The 19,918-nt window shown below is 36.6% G+C and overlaps 1 protein-coding gene across 1 annotated transcript in view; it reads left to right on the forward strand.

Annotated features, from left to right (window-relative positions):
• POLN (DNA polymerase nu) overlaps window positions 1-19,918 on the forward strand; it is a 94,267-nt gene that overhangs the window by 48,155 nt on the left and 26,194 nt on the right. The window contains exons 19-20 of the mRNA XM_039382998.1: window positions 13,025-13,107; window positions 17,302-17,433. Of these exons, the coding sequence (XP_039238932.1) occupies window positions 13,025-13,107; window positions 17,302-17,433 (215 nt within the window). The remainder of the gene's footprint in view (window positions 1-13,024; window positions 13,108-17,301; window positions 17,434-19,918) is intronic.

A 19,918-nucleotide genomic window follows, 5' to 3' on the forward strand; every position in this document is an offset into this window, starting at 1 on the left:
GCAGTTTATATCTAAAATAGGGAAATGTGTAACTATGATGGAATTCCAAGGGATTTATAAACTCTTTACCACTAATCAGTTTGAAAAACAATTTCTTTCCATTTTTATAGTATGGGATTGGTTGGCTGATGCTTTAAGACATGGAAGGATCTTTAGCTTACACTACCCTTGCCAGAATCAGGGGAACTCAAACACTTCATTTCCAGTAATGTTGGTAACTGCAGACTGGTTATAAAATGTTCTGAACGTGAAAGTCCATCTTTCCTCAGCTGGTGTTTATGTGGGATCATGGTAAAATCTGTTGTGAACTGTTTTTTTAAGGGGCTGACATGCTAATATCGGAAATTACTTGAGAAAAAGCCTAGAGAGAAACAAAGCACAGAACTACTAGGAATTAGCATATTGAAAGGAGAATGGGGGGGAGTTCTTTGTTTGGGGTGGGGTTTTTTTTGTTGTTGTTGTTGATTTTGGGTTGTCTTTTTTTTTTTTAAGATAAGTTCAACAAGGTTTGAATACAAAGATGACAGTACAGAAAGGGTTGTTTTGTTCTTCGCAGACTGTCTTCCTCCAGGAAGTGTGAAATTTTATTTCTTTACCACCTGCCAAGCAGGGGACTCAAGGAACTGATTATATCTAATAATGGCAAGGTGAGACAAACTGTTGCACGCTGTGGGTCCAGTATGAACTATGTCAAAATAGGGACTCTTGTTTTTCCAGCCACTTGGCAATTCAGGATACTTCCTGACAATAGCTCTATCTGTTGATACCCTGCTGAGTTCTGAAGAACACAGGAAATAAGCAGGGATATTTTGGATATTCCTGAAATTAATCAAAATAATTCCTCATGGACTGAATTATACAAAAAGATACTCTGTCTGTTTGAAAAAGATAAGGTCAAGTATAAGTTTGCACAAATGTTTGGTGGTAGGCTGACTAAATATATATACACCTGCCCATACCTGTTTTATACAACTTTGTTTCAAATACATTCTTTTACTCAAATAGATTAAAGATTCATCCTTGGCAAAATAGTCTTTTAGGTTGCTTCCCATAAATGTATGTTATAGCAGGCTTGGAATTCAGTTAAGCTGCCTATTTAGATAGCAGGATCAAAGACCAGTTAATCACGGTCGAGATAAACAGACCTTTGAGAAGCAAAAAACACATCTGTAGCTAAATGCATTTTAAACAGATATGAATATTTGTCCTGCTATATTAATTTTATGAAAATATTATCAACAAGCTCTTGAAAGAGTCATTATTAATCAAGACATGTCACCTGGATGTTTGTTAGGTGATTAGGGAATAATTAAATAATCATGCTTATCCAGGTGGATTTCTACCGAGGAGACAGAAAGAGCTTTAGCTCTCCTCCCATCCCCTTTAGCAGACATACAGTTACAAGAGGCAGCCACAGGGTTACACAACTCCTTCTCTCCTCCTTAGAAATCTCTTAGTTTTGTTCTTTGTCTAAATAATGAACTATACAAGTTTAGGAGTCGTAGAACTCCATCTTTGTCTAAACATTTTTTTTTAGTTAGTCCAGGCTATTTCATGCACTTCTATTCAGATGTTTCTATTCGACATATTGTCTCTCGGATTTGTTTCTCCGCTTTTTATGAGCTTAATGTCAAGTCTAAAATGAGTTCAAATTAATTAATTTCACTTCATCTGTTGCAAAATGGCAATATCTTTGGTTTTTTTGGAGTTGCAGTGAAGAAGAGACATTCCATGCCATTGAGCACACATAAGATGGTGAAACTGTTTTGCAGGATTAATACAAATTAGAGAGTCATGGCTGCTCTTCACTGTGCAGTATTTATAATTTCTTCTAGAATCCTGCCTTTGAAGAGCGTAAAGTTTTCCTGTGGCAGCCCCCTTAAATAAGGGTAACTGAGTATCTCTGCTGAGGTCTCTGTTTAGAAATGTATGACCATGTTGTGATCTTTCAGCTCTGAGGTTTGGCTGTGTAACTCAGCCAGTATTGATTCACTGTAAATCTGGAGGTCTCGAACTCAGAGCTGCCTGCTAGGAGGTTCACTAAGGATTAATTTAACTTTTCTTTCATTGTCATTGGATTTGCTGGTTTTGTAATCTTGTTACAATTTTTAGTTAGTTTCAAGGCTTCTACTTATTTTATTTTGTGAAATAGATTCTGAAAAAGCAGTTTTGCAGTATGTGTATCATTTTAATACTGATCAATATCTAAAATGTCTCTCATTTGTGTCTTGCATCTTCTTTTATTCAGAGTGTTACTGATAAAAAGTGCAGAGTCAATAATTTCTTTCCTACGTGAAGTTCAGAGAGAGACCCAATTTCAGTCTGAATGGGAAGGTGTGCTCCTTCCAATCAAGTGACATTCAGGGGCAGGTGCTCTGCACACATCTAATTGTGCAGATACTACTCATTATGAATCTGGTGTTTAATAACAACTTGTTTGGTAGAATAGTTTGAGTGAGGCTGTACCACTTGCAGCTCCTGCAGGTGTATCACTGCAGATTTCTTAGGATTGTTTTTGAGAATTTTTGATGTACTCCGGTATAAGCTTGAATTCCTGTGAGAATTAATGTGTTCTCTTGGGGTAGGAAAAGGTGCTGGCAAGGTGACAGCAGTTATTAAGAAAGGGAAAAGCATTCAGAAAAGAAGCTTTAGGAAAAAGTAAGGCAGGATCTCTGACACTGCTGGTTAGTGCTTAGTGATTGGTAAGAGTGTGCCTGGTCTTACACAGCAGTAGAAGACCAGAAAAACCTTTTTGGTCATAATATTGTTGCAGGTGACAGTGTCATAAATTTCCTTTCATAGACTGATAGGGTCTCAGAAGAAGTTTCAACCTACATAATGCTATTGCAGAGATGTTGAATAACCCATTTCTCTTCTGTCTAGAAAAACACCTTTTACTTTCTACCTGATATTTATTCCTACAGTTTATACACCCAAATTATTCTTGCCAGTGTTGCCCATTAGCTTTATTCACTCTCTTTGCCCCCCAGTGTGCGCTTTGTAGAAATACTTTAGGAAGGCTATCAACAGTGTTCTCAACCCTCATTCTTTCAGGAGACAAGACAGGCTTTGTTAGGGTATTTGTCATCAAAATACCTTAATAAACTAGTGTTAGGAGCAGCTAGTTATGACTACATGGAATTCCATGTATGTTGGTCTCTATTTCTTCTTGCCAAGGAAAACGAGCCTCAGTGGCTGTTTTCACTAAACTGCTTTAGTTCCCAAGGTCAGCTTTGCTGGATGGCTCTGAGATCTCTGCACCAGAGCAGAGTCTCAGGAATACTTGTATTCAGAAATGCAACTAAATTGTGGAACAGCCGTGAAACTGAACTAGCAGAATTATGAATAAAAAGCAAAGTATTGACTAGATAGACTACCTGTATTTTAATAAAATGAATGCCAGGGATGTCTCTGGTTGCTGGCAGTCAAAATCTGGGGTGGTTAATTTGCCCCAGTCATGGTTGTGGCTCTGGACCACACAATTCCTGAAGTTGCGTTTGTTTTTCCACAGTCAAACCACACTGTTTCCTGGTTGTTCCATGATCAATTATTATATCTTTTCTCTGTTTCTAATTCTTAATCCCCTACTTCATATAAAAATTCTACTCTATAATAATTCTTATTTGCAAATGAAATAGGTTACAGAAAGCAGTAATATTTATTATTCTTTAGACTCTGTGAAAGAGCTTATTTGCTAGTGGTGTTCAGCCTGGAAAAGAGGATTTGAGGAGTCCTCATTGTGTCCTTCCAGTATGTGATGGGAGCTTATGAAAAAGAGGGAGAGCAACTTTTTGCACGGACAGATAGTGATGGAACAAGAGGGAATGGTTTTAAACTACAAGAGGGGAGATTAAGATTAAATGTTAGGAAGAGGTTCTTTACTCAAGGGGTGGTGAGGCAGGCACAGGTTGCCCAGAGAAGCTGTGGATGCCCCATCCCTGGAAGTGTTCAAGGCCAGGTTGGATGGGGCTCTGAGCAACCTGGTTAAGTGGAAGATGTCCCTGTCCATGATGAGGGGTTGGAACAAGGTGGACTTTAAGGTCCCTTCCAAACCAAACCATTCTGTGATTCTATGAAAATAACAGTGAAAATAACTATGAAAATGCTGAAATTTGGTAAAAAGGTAGGATGTTCAGTTTGCCTCCTCAGAATCAGAGTTTGAAAACATTTTAAGCTCCAAGTTCAACACTCATGGGTGTTGGTGTGGAATATTTTAACAGTGTTAGTTTTGCAGCAAAGCAATTTCTGTCTGTTTTGGAAGCTCACTTGCTACGGTTGATATTAATGAAATTTAACACTTGTCTTACTTTGCACTCTGACAGACTGTCTGTATGGCAGCTTATGGAAATTTCACCTTGTAGTTTACAGTTTCTTGGAGAAGGGCAGCTGTGACATTAGTTAAGACTGGCAGATAATAAGGCAGAGGGAATAAAGTCTTCAGGAAGCATAATGGCTTTTGTCTTTAGAAGAGCTAAACAGTAGCTTTAAATAAACTAGGTAATTAACTAGAAGTTTAACCAGACAGCTTAATTTTATGTCACATTGGTGGCATATTATCATTGCCATTAAATGCTTTCTTAGCCTTCTAGAATAAATGAAAAATAAAGTTTTAGAATTGCCACCACCACAATTAACATGGAAGCTAGTGAGAAAGCAAGCTCTGAGGAGGCTGGACAGTCCTCAGTTTTTCCATGGTGTCTGATAACGTTTGGCTTTGCTAATTTCATGGAGAAGCTTTCTTGTGCATGAAACTCTGTCTCCAAATAGTCTTCTCCTTCTTGAGTGACTTTGATAAAATGCACACTCCAGAGCTCAGTAAAACGTTTCCTTTTATTTCATTTAACTCAACTTCAACTTTAGTGTCGAGATAAATCTTGAAGAAATGGAAAATGCCAAGGCAATTCATTCTTCACGTTTATGTTTGCCTTTAATTCAGTGTTGATCATAGACATAATGCAAACTTAAGCTGCAAGAGTAAAGATTGAAAGAGATGGGATATGAAGTATCTCATCTCCCTCTATAGAACCCATTTGTTCAAGACCCTTATATATAACATGACTGATTTCTTCCTTTTTTGATTGCCATTCCAAGATATTTCAGTGTTTGTTTCTTGGTTTTTTTCTGAACTGTGTGGGTGCAGTTTGATGTAGTATGACACCTCCTCTCTTTTTCCCCTACTTCCTTTTCCCGAGCAAACAATATTATAGCTCCATGTTTTGTTCTGTTTAATGTCTGAGATGACATTACTTCATCTTTTGATTATATATTGAGAACTCTGTTCTTTCTGTTTCACTTTTCTGATATTTGTCTAAAGACTGCTCTGAAGGCCTGTCTGTTTCTTTATGAGACTTCTAACAGGTCCAAGGTGTGTAATTATTTGATACCCTGCTGTAGCTGCCTGTATCATCTCCCAAAATGGCTTCTGTTCCTTCTTAACTATTTGAAACCTCTTGAAGAAAAGTGTGAAAAGTGTATGTGATAAGTGAAGAAAGAACTCTAAGACCATTGATTTGCATTCAATCCCTGACATTATTGTGTTATGCAGATGGCCTCTGACAAATTTTATGCCATCCCAATTTGCATGGGCCCCTTAATCCATTTACATTTATTTGATCTTTCAGTGATGGGATCACTGTTGATGCTCACACCTGAAGATGGGATTTAGTTACCTGACTTTTTCTCTTCTGTACTTGTAGACCCAAATATCCTAAAGTAAGACTGCCCTCTAGTTGATAAATTCCTTCAGCAATCACATGACTCAGAAATAAATATCACTTGTCCATGTAATTCACTATGTAAGAGAGAGTATGGATGTGAGAAGAAAGCCCTTTTTGTTGTTTGTTCCTGCAGAAGTGAAGGAGAGAAAAGGTGAAGGTTGCAGGGTAGGATGTGCTTTTTAAAGCACCCTTATCAATGTCAGGGACTTTCTGTTCCAGCTGACAGATGTCCAGAATTGTGCACGTTTCAAGAAAAATCTGTAAGTGACCTTTTTTGTCAAGAGCACTGAAAATTAAGTGCTATCTAATTTGTCTCTTTAATACCCGATATCTATGGCAGCAACATGAAAGGTAAATATCTTAATAAAGATAATGGATCACTTTACTCCCAAATTAATCTTTCCACAAATTTTTACTCATGATAGATATAATTTATGACATGACCTTGTTGCGATTTCTTTATCTGGTTCCCTGCTACTTTAAAATGTAACAACAGAAGACTTCTGGCCCTCAGAGCAAACTGCAAAGACATGTCTTTATCTTCTGTAAAATACATGAAAACTAGATATCATGCTCTTTAGGAGGAGGTTGAGGACTAATGAAATAAATCTTCATGCAATGAGCTGTAGAAGCTATCAGACCAAAATAAATTATTTTATGATTATCTGCTGGAAGAAGTTTTAAACTCTTAAAGAGCTTCTGGATTCTTGCAGAAGTGTTTTATAGGGGTTGTAAAGCTTTTTCTGGTGCTGAACACATATAAAATAAATAAAACCACAGTTTGGAAGGGTGGCATACAAGAAAGGAAAAGTGTCAATGATTAAAAAATGTATCAGAGCTGGCTGTAGTCTGTGAAGGATGACATCAAGCAGAGAGTGCTGTAGTCTTTCATTCAGATAAGTTGAACACAACTAAAAGCTTTTATAAAAACCTCTAAACTAAATAAAACATAAAGTTAAACTCCTGAATGGGAGTTACCTTCTCCCCTCTGTTTATAAGTACATGATCCCTATATTTACATGAGAGATCCATGCCAGAGGTTCTTCAGCATGAACAGTGGACACTGGAAGGCAGCTCTACCTCTCTCAGTGCCAGGGTGGGAATAAATATATATTGGATGGGGACCCTTTGTGTTGCCCTTTAGATAATGTATCCTAATGCCATAATGTGTTGATTCATTTATTGCTGCATATACTTGGGTGAGGAGTTTCTTTGTGTTATTCTGTGACCTTGTATCTCACTTATGCAAACCAGGTCATGACAAAAATGCAAATGCAGGCATTTGACATAACATCTGAATCAGACATGATAAGTGTTTAGAAGTGACACAGATAGAACAATGAAATAAAAAACTAATATATACATGGGGTAAATCAGAAAGGTTTCTCTTCCTGTTAGCTGTTGACCTGCTGTTTTGCTTCTGACAAGAGGTTAGTCTGCATTTTTGTCTTTGTAGATATCATTGAATCATAGAATTCTGGAATGGTTTGGGTTGGAAGGGACCTTAAAGACTAGCTAGTTCCAACCCCTCACTGTGGGCAGGGACACCTTCACTAGACCAAGTTTCTCAGAGCTCCATCCAGCCTGGCCTTGAACACCTACAGGAATGAGGAGTCCACAGCTTCTCTGGGCAACAGAGAAGTTTCTTTCCTAATTTCTGAAAAGTATCTTAACTGTATTTCCATTCTTCTGGGCAAATTTCATTTTTCATCCTGCTGTCTCTATGCTCATATAAGGAAGACAATCTCCCTACTTCTTGTTTTGAACATAGTTGCGTAAATGCCTCATAGTTATACAAGGCACATACATAGGGTTTTGTGTGTGGTTTTCACTGGACATTCTGTGTCAAACCCTACAGGTTACATCTCTGTATGATAAAAACATTCAGATGGGCTCATTAGATGTATCTTAAGTCTGGCTTTGATCAACACATGAGGCAAAAGTAGTGATCTATTTTGATATGACAGTGTCTTCAGGGAAACTGTTTCCCAACCTCTTCCTTTTCTGTATTTTGTAACAGAGATTAGCCATGCAAAAGTAATTCCAAGCTCAGTTCTGCATATTACCTTACAACTGTCTGAGACAGCCTATGCCTGAGCCTTGTCAGCATTTTCCATGAGCCATGGCATAACAGCTTTAAAAAAAATTGTTTATTCTTGCCTGTTGCATTAGCAGTGAGTGGACTAGTTATATGTGGCCAGTCTTTTCCACAATTTTAGGATACTCACATACATTGTGGTAGATATTCTGCTTGCCCTAGGTATAATAAGGCCTGTGAAACAAGTGAGCTTTCAGAATTGACCTCCTACATGATCCACCCAATGGTGATGCTGCTGTAAAACAGAGCTCTTCTGAAGCTGGCAGTTGTCACTAATAACATAAATTTTCTGTACCTGTTTCATATGCCAACACAAAGTTCCAGGCACAAACTTAGAAAATATAAACCCCTCATCTGCTATTAAACAGCAACAGGTGATTGAAAATGAGAGATTTATATAGTTCACTGATGAAAATAAAAAAGCTGTAAAAGCAGTCAGATGAACGAATGTATTCACCCATACATTCACTCATTTATTGGACATTAATGACCACATATAAAATGAGTTTATTGGCACTCCATCTCGTTTCCCACATCAACAACTCACAGCTAGGACTTGGATTAATTGGCAGATGCAAGGGAGCAGCCAAGAGTTTGTGGCTATTATGACTGAGCTTAGCTTGGCTGGAATGGAATGCAGATCAAGGCAATGCATGTCTGCCAGATATTGTGTTTGAGAAGTTTGTTCTGCCTTTTCCTGTGCATAAACAGTCGACTTCCGTCACCATACAGCGTTTCTCAGAAATTCTGGAATGTCTTATCGCATTCTTTTAAGACTTATTTCCTCCTATTTCTACCTGTTCTCAAAGTTTTATTTTGGCATTGCTCAAACTTTATGCCCTGTGGCTTCTTTGATTTTTTTTTTGTTTTTATTATTTTATGTGTTCATATACTTTATGATGTGTGAACTCATTTCCGTAACCTAAAATTTGTTTTATTTTTTTTTTAAATGTTCAGTACAGGTAAAAATAAATCCATTGAGATCTCTACTCTGTATTAAATGTGTTATTCCACTTTATACTTAAACTTTTTTAAAATTACAAATATGATTGCTATTTTTTTTTTCTTGGGCATAAAGAAACTTGTTATTCATGTGTTTTAAAGACTTAATGCAGTAGAAACTCTTTGAGATGTCCATTAGACCCCATTAATATATGAAAACATACAGTGAATTTTGGAGAAATTATGAAAATATTCAAGATATTTTCTTTGAAAAAGTAATAAATTATATATGCCTCTTTTTGTTTCATATCTGCACTTAGTTTCTTAGTAATAATTTGATTATATCCTTCTATACTGTTTGCTAGAAAATTTTTCTCCATCTTTTTCACTCTCCGAATAAGACATACAGGCATACAGCCCAATGCTTAGTAGAACCACCTTTTAAAAGACTTGGTGTATTTCTACTCTCACAATGTTTATTAGATTTTCTGCAATTTGTGGCTTTAAGTTGTTTTTCTGTCCTCACAGACCTTTCCAGATTGTTTAGCTCTGCTAATTCCTTCCCAGGATAATGAGATCTGCTACCCTGAATGTGTCTTCTGGCACTGAAATCTGCTCTTTTTTCTACCTAGTAGATGTCTATCAAATAAAGTACTATGAAGCAAAGTACTTGTAGAGCAGTGCTAAACAAAGCAAGGTAAAGGACAAACAAGTCAGAGATGTGGAAATAACCTGAGACAAGTAGGCAGGCAAGGACAGAAATGTAGGAGGTGAAGTACTGCACGTTTGGAGATTTGAAGATGGTGAAAATATTGATTATGGTCTTGAACTTTTCCCAGCATATGTGGGAACGAGTAATGAGAACGATGTCATAAAATGGAAAAATACACTTCATGCTAGAACTGGTAACTGTATATTTATTTCTTGCAGGGCTTCAGAAATTGTGCTATTTCCACAACAAAATCTGAAGCAAATTCTTTTTACGCTTGAGCTTTTTTCCTGCAGCAGTTTCTATAACATTGCAATAACATTCTTCCTCTTTCTCCAGGTGCCCACACACAGTCACTGCCTCAGTGCCACTGCCCTTCCTTTTCCAGATTCAAATTTATTAAAAAAAAATACATCTCCATTAAAGATCTATTTTACATCCTACCTTAATTCAGCACTGAGTATTTTCATGCATTGGATGGCTTGCTTAAAAATTTCTTATACAAATAAGCAGGTAGCAATGTCTTCCTTTCAACATTATGGTGTTCCATGAATCCAAAGACAAAAGAAAAGTTTTATCTTTAAATAGGTTCTCACAGTACCCATTTAAAACAAATTAATTGTAACAAACATAAATTATTTTGTTGAGGAAACAGGATGAAGCAGAAAGCCCACTGGGGATTTCTAACATGGCTGCTGCAATTCTGAGAAATTACACACCTCCCCTTTAATTTTGTTTTTCAAAGGAATAAATATCCTTTAACTCAAACTGCAGGAATGCTGCTCTGTATTACAGAAGGAATCAAACATTTGAGTAGAAACCAATCATTGTCAATACAAGCAGAAAAAAAGCATTTATTAGGAAAAAGAATGAATAGTTTTGATTAATGACTTCTGTTTGCTCAAGCAGTTTTGATTTATATAGCAATTTCCTACTTTATTATTATGTGTTCTTGCATGTGGTACATGAATTTGCAAATACTCAGTTTGATAGATGTGATGCCTCTCTGCCCAGTGCTCACATTTCCCACTGACACACTAGGAGGTGTTGACTGACCATTTTGGTTTTAACATTATATTAAAAGAAATATTTGACACAAAGCTCTGAAATTTTACTTTCTTCCCAGTGTTTCATGATTAACCACAGACCAGGAAATGCAAAGTGACTGTTGGGTTGCCATGAGTACATGATGCATGTACATCTGCACTGATAATTGTGTTAGGCAAGGTTTTATTGTTATTGCTGACACTGCCAATCATGATTATAGCAATAAGACTATTTCTGTTTTCCCAGTCAGCCCTTTCAAGCTGAAGTTTGGATAATGCATAATCATCCTCAAAATCCTGGCAGCAGTTCTCACTGTGCACATAATTGAGTTCTACTGTCATCTTTCACTGTTAAAATTTCTCTAGTACCACCAGTCCCTCCCAGCAAGTCTCACCTTGTGTCTTCCTCAGTACCGTGATCTGAGAATTTTGTTTGTTTCTCTACAGAAACTTCTTTCTCTACATGACTTCTTACCCACTGTGTTCTTCCTGTTGTAGCCCTTCTTTTTCAGAGAAGTGAGCAGCTGACATATTCAGTGCCTCTCAGTTGTCTCTAGCCTCTGATTTCAGTAAATCTGCAAGTAAATTCTGTTACTGTTTTCCTATTTCTTGCCTTTTCCAGGCAAATCAAATTATGCAGTACTAGGAAAGCAGTATTACATTTTGCATGGTTTCCCTGGTTTCAGCATTCTTCAGTCTTGGTTCTGCATCTCAGAAAGGTCCTTAGGTAAGATTAGCTCTCTTACCAGATTCTTTTTTCTCTCCTGGTTCTGGATAAATGCTTTCTCAAGTGTCTATATAGTTTTCTGCCAGGTTCTTTAATTCCTGAAGTCTTTCTGCTGGAGATTGTTTCAGGAAATCCTTAATGATGTCTAGTTTCCTAATTCTGCACTTATTAGCTCCAATTGCCACTTTGTCCTCTTACTCAGGTACAATTGGGAATCTCAACCTACTTTGTTCAGAAGATCCATGAACTTTTGACCTGGCATAACTAAGAAAATAAATTATAAGAATCTCAAACTAGCAGAATGATTGACTTGAGTGGGAATAATCTTCATTGCATATGGAAAACACTGTATTAAATTATCCAATTGCTCGTGTTTCTCAGCTAAACTGAGCAGTGAAAAGTCCATTTTACCTTTGAGCAATTAGTAGCATTCAAAGGAGCAATGTGAGCTTCTGCAAAACTGAAGACTATTTGCCTGATGAAGGTTTGAAACTATGTTCAATTTTATTTTTCTTCTTCAAAAAAATCTGTACTGCCCTAAGGACTTTCTTAAATCTGATTGCACTCAAAGCCTGCCTGTTTAACATTCAGAATGCCTGATTATACCAGCACTAAGCACAGACTAAAATCAGTATATGGGCCAAGTAAGCAAAAATTGGTGGCTTTGCTGATTTTCTAGGTGTTTGAGTGTCATAATAATGGTGAAAGACTCTCCTTCAAGAAGATACACAAGAATACACCTACATTTTCTCAAAGCACTTTCACAACTTTCACAACAAAGCATCTGTCATGGCAAAAACCCCTCATAACAAACCACAGCAAACTTTGGTTTTAAAAATGCAGCCAAACTGTAATGAACAGACTCATGAGGAAACTTATTCCCAAAGGGTACAAATGTCATCAAATATCTCTGATAACAATTCATCTCCCATGTTCCAAATAGAATTTGTGTAGGTATTTGTTTTCAGAGTATGAGTAGATGATCGAGATTTCCCTCAATACACTTCCCTTTAAACCAAGTGATCAATATTCTTCAGTGCTTTCAGTTGTCAATAATGTCAGCATCCTTTCTGAAGCTGCATTTGGATAAGGTGGCACACACTTGATTGCAGAGTCACAGCTTTTTATTTTTCACATTGCTAAATCCATTAGCCCTTTATAGGACTGTTTACATCAGTGAATGGGAACTGGGCAGGATGATACTTTGCTGGGAGTGATGTAACTACACTCTCTGGTTCAGAAATAGTCAGTGCTGCTGTTCTGTGAAGCCCCGCTATTGTGGAGCTCTGTAAGGCATATGGAGAGATTCAGTGCATGCTTCTATCAGTCATTTCTTGATAAGAGGTTGGATATTCCTGTTAGTGAAGCCCTAATAGCCTTTTTAAAACCAGCTTTAGGTCAGACTTATGCTTTGAGTCTCTAGACTCTCACATCTTAAAGAAATGCTGTTGCTGGAAATATCTAATTTTTCTCATGGGTCAATATTAAATTCTCCTCAATCTAAAGAACTAATAATATAGTAGTAGGATTTCTGCTAGCCAAGAATTTGATTGAAAAGGAAAGGAGAAGATTAAGATTAAAATAAATATTTTCATTTACTATGGACTATCACCACTAAAATTTGTAAAGAAGTTGTGCATTCCTGGCTGACAACAAAAGCCTTTAAGTGCTTCTGTTCACATCTTACAATTTTGTAGTTATTAAATGATTATTGACTTTAAATACATTTTCTGCGTGGATAACAAATTACTTTTAATTGAAAATGTGTGATTTTTGTTTGTTTAGGAAAGGTATTCCAAGTGAACAAGTGAAACATGCTGATAGAGAGCAAGCAAAGCGTATAGTTTACTCAGTGGTTTATGGAGCAGGTAGGCATTTTATAGCAAAAAAACCCCAGCTGCAGTAAGTTTATACTTTATACATAATTTATATAAGTGGACTGAATTGCTAAAGGTAAATAAAAGTTTGTCAGGGTATTACATTTTTATTTTTATCAAGGATTATTAAATTATCTACCCAGTAGCAAAATTATCAAATTACCATATACAAAGATTATCTGATTTTGTATTTATTTGCTGCTGATGTAACTGAAGCATTTGCTTTATCTAAAATGAGTTTAATTTTGAGTGTACTTTGCATTCTCTCAGTATATGGGTAGAGATGAGAATAATTGCAATGAAATGAAAAGAATTCCAATATTGTCTCAAAGCACATTTATAGAATCACAGAATGACAGCAATTGGAAGGGACCTCTGGAGGTCATCAGATCCAGCCCTCATGTCCAAGCAGGGACACCTTGAGCTGGTTGCCCAGGATTGTGTCCAGATGGCTTTTCAATGTCTTCAACGCTGGAGAAAGGCCTCCCTGGACAACCTATGCCGGTGCTTGGTTATCCTCACAGTGTAAAAGTGTTTCCCTACTTTGAGTCTTAATGTTTACTGCCATTTCTTTACCATCCAGAAAACTTGCCAAAACCACTGTTCCCCATCCTGCCTAAGTCCAGCCCAGGTCCCAGTTAAGTCAAGATGTTCGACGTACTTTCCAAAACTGCCTCCCATTTCTTAAATTTTGCCCAACTCTCCTAATACTTCACACGTGGTTAGAATTACCTTTTCTGGGGAGACAGATGTTTGTGTATCATCAGCCTACAAGCTGTTGTGAATTGGATTTAGTGAACAGCTGACTAAACTTTATGTAGGTCTTCTGGAGAAATCCAAAAGCTTTACAGAAGATGAGTACTTGAAAAACTCATTTAGTAAATGAGAGTCCTGGGCTGCAGGCTATATGTAACTTGTAAACACTTAATGCTGCTTCTTGGGTTCCTGAGATGTTTTCTAAACCATCTTTTGCACTGAGTCACCAATAGTCCTTGAACCAAAGGCAGAATTGGCCAGGGCATTCAATTTATTGTTTATGGCATTCAACTGGGAAGGGAAGAAAAACACTTCAAATTCAGCTCTCCAGAATATCTCTTTTGTGTATAGGGGGTGTGTGGGTTATATACACACATATAAGAGTAAATACATATATATACACACCCCTGCATTTTTACATTAAGCTGTATTTAATTTTAAACATCTGTGTTTAAAATCTGCATTAAAAAAAGCCCAGCACTTGTTCCCTGCAATGTAAGTTCGGACTCCCATTTCCAGCTTGAATGGTTTCATCACAGGGTTATTTTACAAAATGCAAGCAATAGCACTCCTGCCCCTTGTTCCATGCACATGCTGCACATTTCCTATCCCCTTCACTGTGGGTGGAACAGCAGATACCAGATGTAATCAGACTGAATCACCACCAGTTGAATGCCCTGTAGTTCTGTATATAGTCAGAAATGCCTCAGTTACTGGGGCTAGAGCCTCTTTCAGTGAAGCCTTTGTCTTTCTACTCATGCTATAGAGAACTTCCATGATTAGATTGAAGCACAATATTGGCACTCCCTCACTTGCTCTGAAACAGCCACTGAACATTTTGGTGCAGCAGCACTTGATTTAAGTATCTCCTTTACTCACTTGCTTTGTGTCCCTCTCTCTCAAACGAGGACAGTTGAAGCACCTCAAAGATAATAAGATGTTTCCAGTTCATTAGCTGTGTGATCAGTTCCTAATTAAGACATGAAATGATATCATTAAACTACTTAGATGGAAACTGGGCTGACAAAAAGGAATTGTTAGATACCTGAAACTGATGGACTGAATTCCATTCACAGTTTGTCTCCCTTCAAAAGATGGCTCACTTTTCATTAAGAAGACATTTTGATACAACCGAAGAGTGTGAATAATACTTCTTTTAGGATTAGAAACATTCCCCGAGGAGCTTGCCTCTATTATGCTTACAGGAGTTAATGAAAACTTGTCATGTAGTAAATAGTGTGTTTTTTTCTTTTTGTTTTCTTAGCTTTAGGTTATCCTTGGTTTATGTTTCCAAGGTCTTTTCTGTAATTCTGGAGGATAATAAAGAAAGAAAGTTTGTTATTAGGAAAAGGTTCTTCCCCCAGAGGGTGGGTGGGTGGGTGTGGGAACAGGCTCCCCAGAACAGTGGTCACAGCACCAAGCCTGACAGAGTTCAAGAATTGTTTGGATTATACTCTCAGGCACATGAAGCAATTCTTGGAGTGTCCTGTGTTGGGCCAGGAATTGGTCTTGATGATCCTTGTGGGTCCCTTCCAACTCAGGATATTCTATGATTCTATAAATACTTTTGCTTGATTTGGAGCAGTTCAATTCACCTGCTTCTGCCTCAGTCATCTTGTAAAACTAAAACATGGAGAACTTAAACATCTGTAAAATAAGGAATTAATTCAATTCAATGCCCTAAATTGACACAGAGGGATGTCAAAGTGTTTAAATGAAAACTAATGCTATTTTCAATTTTGAAAGATGGTATTACAGAATGGAGAACACTAAATCACAGGCTGCTACTAATAATTCCCCTGGCATAGATAACTCAAGGAGAGTGCTCAGGGAAGCTTTAGTCCACTCCTGGGCTTTACTTGGCATGGCCTATGCTCCTGTGTTGTGGAACATGATCTGACACAATTATGTGGCTGTGCCTTCACCTCTTTTTGCTTCCCAGGAACTGTATTTCCCTGGGACCTTTCAGACGTCCTTGCTAATTTTGTGCCTTAATTTTCCTAGTATTTTATGCAATACTTTGTTCTCTATATTAATAGTTCTTTAAATGGATAACGTGGACAAACTTAGATGTTACAGTTCTCTAAGGAAGCTACAGAAGTCTTCTAGCTGTTAGCAATATATGCTTTAGCAGATAAATTTATCATTTGCTGACCCAGGAAGAAAACCCAAATTAGTTAGATGTCAAAAAAAAAAAAGTACAGACCTATAATAGCTCAGCAAGAGTCATCCTGGATGTCTTGTGAATGTCTTCCTCTAGTCCCTTGTCCAGACTGGTGTTCCTGCAGCTCAGTGCAGATCCTGGCATGACTGAGAACAAAATGCTACAGAATTATTCTGAAATGCACATCAGACTGACAGTGATGGCATTTAGGTGGCTGAAATCCTCTCTCTTTTAAAAGTGCGAGATAATTTTTCTTGACAGTATTACCGTGACAAGGACTATTCTGTGCCTTTCATGCCTTGAGACGTCTCCTCTCAGCTTATGTTCTTTGCAGACACAGGGCTGGTTCTGTGTTGCTGTGCAGCTGACACAAATATATCTGTCTTTCAAACTTCATATGACTAATGTTGATGTATGTTTTATTTTTGCTGGAACTGTTTGGTTTATAAATGTGTTTCAACTGTAGCTCTTAGTTTATATTTTCACACTCTGAAAAACTGTCTTTGGGTTTTTTCCACATTTTTATAAGTGCTTTTAGGTCCAACGTAATATATCTTGTGTACCTATATTCTGTCCAAAAGCTATTATTCCTTTCTCTCTCTGTTGAAACACTTTTTTCTGATTTTTTTTTCTTTTTTCTACCCTTTTATCTCAAAACTTGGACACAGATTTTTACAGACATTGAGAAGCCTGTTTGAAATCCATGGGACTCAGTCTCCTAATGGCCTTTCTAAATTCAGGCTATTTGATCTGATTGCTTCAGCAGTTAAGTTTTTGTGATTTCGACACCAACTCTAAAGCTTCTAGCTAAACTCAACCTCACACATCTCAATCCCTTTTTAGATCTTCATTAATATTTGTGTTTGTTTAAAATTAATTTCATGTCTTTATCTGCTCTTCAAAGTTTTCAGATTTCTACTCTGAATTAATAAAATGATACTTAAAGCTTCACAGAGTTATTCTGTGAACAAAAGATTTCAACCACATTATAGGTATAAATTTTAACTAGGAATTTCTTAATTACATAATTCTGGTATACTTCTTATTAATTATATACTTAGTCCAGTAACTTCAGTAAAACATTCAAGCTGAGAGTTAAACATTTATTTTGTTGAGATGTGATTGTAGTATATCAGATCCATCCTCTTTCACAGAGAGAGCTAAGTAAAGTTAATTCCAGTAATTGTGCATGTAACAGTGCTATTGTATATAGTGGATTTCTGTTCTGCTTTATTGCATAATAAAGATAATTTCTCTACCACCAGGTAAAGAACGTCTTGCTGACTGCTTGGGAATTACTCCTCTTCAAGCCAGTCAATTTATAGAAAGTTTTATGCAAAAATACAAGAAAGTGCATGAATTTACAAAGAAAACCATTGAGCAATGCCGAAATAAAGGTAATCCAAAGTCTGTGACCACATTTAATGTACTGATCAGCACTGTTTGACAGTGGTGAAGACAAACATTCAGCTCAGCCCAAATTCTGATAGTTATAATACAATAAAAAAGATGGAAGATCATTTCTTGGTGAATCAGGTTTGGGGTTTTGTTTCTTTTTTTAACCCTAAAAGGAGCTGCTTAAACCTGTCTGCCTTTTCTCAGAAAGATGCTAACAGAGTAAGACATTTGTTCTCAGAGTGAACCCTACTTAATGTCAAGTTACACTGCGTCATTTTGACATATGATGTATTCCAACACAAAGAAGCCCAGGGAATCTTTTACTTAATAAATAGGCTACATGGCTGCTGGACTGTGGAAGCTCAGCCAATTACACAGCCAATTTTTTAAAACTTATTTTTTATTTGCATCAGTCAGAATTTATGTGCTTGAAGTTCAGGTGGTAGCTGTGATGACAGATGTGTGCAGAGTGCTTCTTGGAGCCAGCAGCTGCAAACCCTTCTTGCATCAAATTTGTTGTTAGTCTACATATTCATTTATATTTAGTGAATCCTAGGAGTGCAGTAATTTGAGGAGAGAAAACATAGCTGCTTGAAATATTGTCTTTTAAAAGCTAATTAGCAGAACTGTCAAAATTGAGTTCTTTTGTTTCTTAATAGGGCACGCAGTACTAAGACATTTTGTAGAAAGAAATAGTAAATTTACAATATAATGTTACCCATCATTGTATGTCACGATAGAAACATGTAATTGACTTCTAGTCATGAAAATGGGTAGTATTCCTTTTTTGTACTTTGTAGGGCCTAAAAATCTGCTGGTAGCATGAGCTGTCATTGTGTCATGCAGTTGCGTTCCTTCATTCATTAATGTTAGTCAAGAAAAGTGAAGCTACTGAACAATATATTTTCAGCCAGAATTGAGCCCAACATAATGTACCTAGTAAAATATTACACAGTATTACACGTTTATTATATATTTATGATCTATTTAAAATAGCAGCATTCTTTTCTTAAAAATGAATGCATTTCAATAAACAAACTTCTGTGGTAAAAAATCTGATTTATAAGTTCAGTAGACAAGAGTGTCATGACTAATGTTCTAATGTCAAGGCACACTTGTTTAATTACTTCTTACTCCTCCTTGCACTGCTGTCTATCAACCATTTTTTTAACCCTTAATGGTAGAAGAGCAATCTATTTAGGTTGTACAACCTCTAAAAATCTGCAGCAGATCAGCATTATTTAATATTTTTCTTGTTAATCCACCTCAGATTCTAGCTTTCCAACAAAAACATTCCAACCTAGTGAGGTCATATTAAGATAATTTTTCTTTATCTGCAGTTCAAAGGTGAGCAGCATCCACCCTACTAATATTATTTAGGTGTTATGAATGTCTGATATTCCATATAGATATGATAAGCTTATAAATAATTATTTTTGATGAAGATATTTGTTATTGTATTTATTACTATATTGCTGTTGTTTTTTAATGAAATTGTTGGCATATTAAAAAGACTACTTTAAGACCTCATTCAGATATGTATTTGCAGATTAATCATTGACCCCAGACACATCCTCTGCCACTGTTACATGAATGATGGTATTTGTCTGGGGATGCTGGTCAGTTATGAGTATTGCAAGGGCGATTCTGTTGTGGAGTCACACCTCATGGGAATAAGGAGATTACAGCAAATCTGTTTTTACCTGAGAATATAATATTGCAACAGTTCCTTCTTTAAATACTGTTCTTTGTGGAAAATCTTAGTTAAACTGGAAGGACTGATTTGCCAAAGAATATTCTAACCCCCAGATAATTCAGTTCCTTACTCCAAAACTGGTACTTTTGGTATCAGCATATACTAATTCACAGAAAGCAGTATTAATTCAACAGAACCATCTTCTTCCTCTTCACATAAGCCTGAGTATGTGTTGTTCATGGTAAGGTTATAACTTTTTCTTTGAAGAGGTCTCCTTACCACTTGTGCTTGCATGGCTTGGTTGCCACAGAGGAAGTGAAGCCGTGGCAGACTGAACTTCCATATAATGACAATTCATGGGTAATCAAGGGGATCAGAACTATAACAGAATATTTTTTTAAAGATTTATTTTTAACATGGATGATCTTTTAATTTTTCTTAAAATAAGAAGTTTAGTTTTGAACATAAGCTAAGTTTTTGTATGTGTCCTTTTGACAAGAGCATCCTCACGTCTCTTTTCCCTCTCGACTCTTCTCTCTTGCCCTCCCAAGTAGTTTTTTTAGCACAGGACATCATTAGTCCTAACGTAAAACTTTAACTGTGTTTTCATATGTTTCTTTTAAACTAAAACCCCCACCACACTAAAGTTAAGACAGTTTGGCTGTGAAAGAAACACAGAAATGCCACATAAAGAAAATTGAAAAAAAAAGATATAATTTGTTTTTTTTTCCCCCAAAACTATTTTATATTTTTGGAATATATTCATTACTGATTTAATTACTTTACAA

This window comes from Pipra filicauda, unplaced genomic scaffold (assembly GCF_003945595.2).
Source record: "Pipra filicauda isolate LSUMZ 115617 unplaced genomic scaffold, ASM394559v2 scaffold293_size922472_pilon, whole genome shotgun sequence".
Classification (NCBI taxonomy): domain Eukaryota; kingdom Metazoa; phylum Chordata; class Aves; order Passeriformes; family Pipridae; genus Pipra; species Pipra filicauda.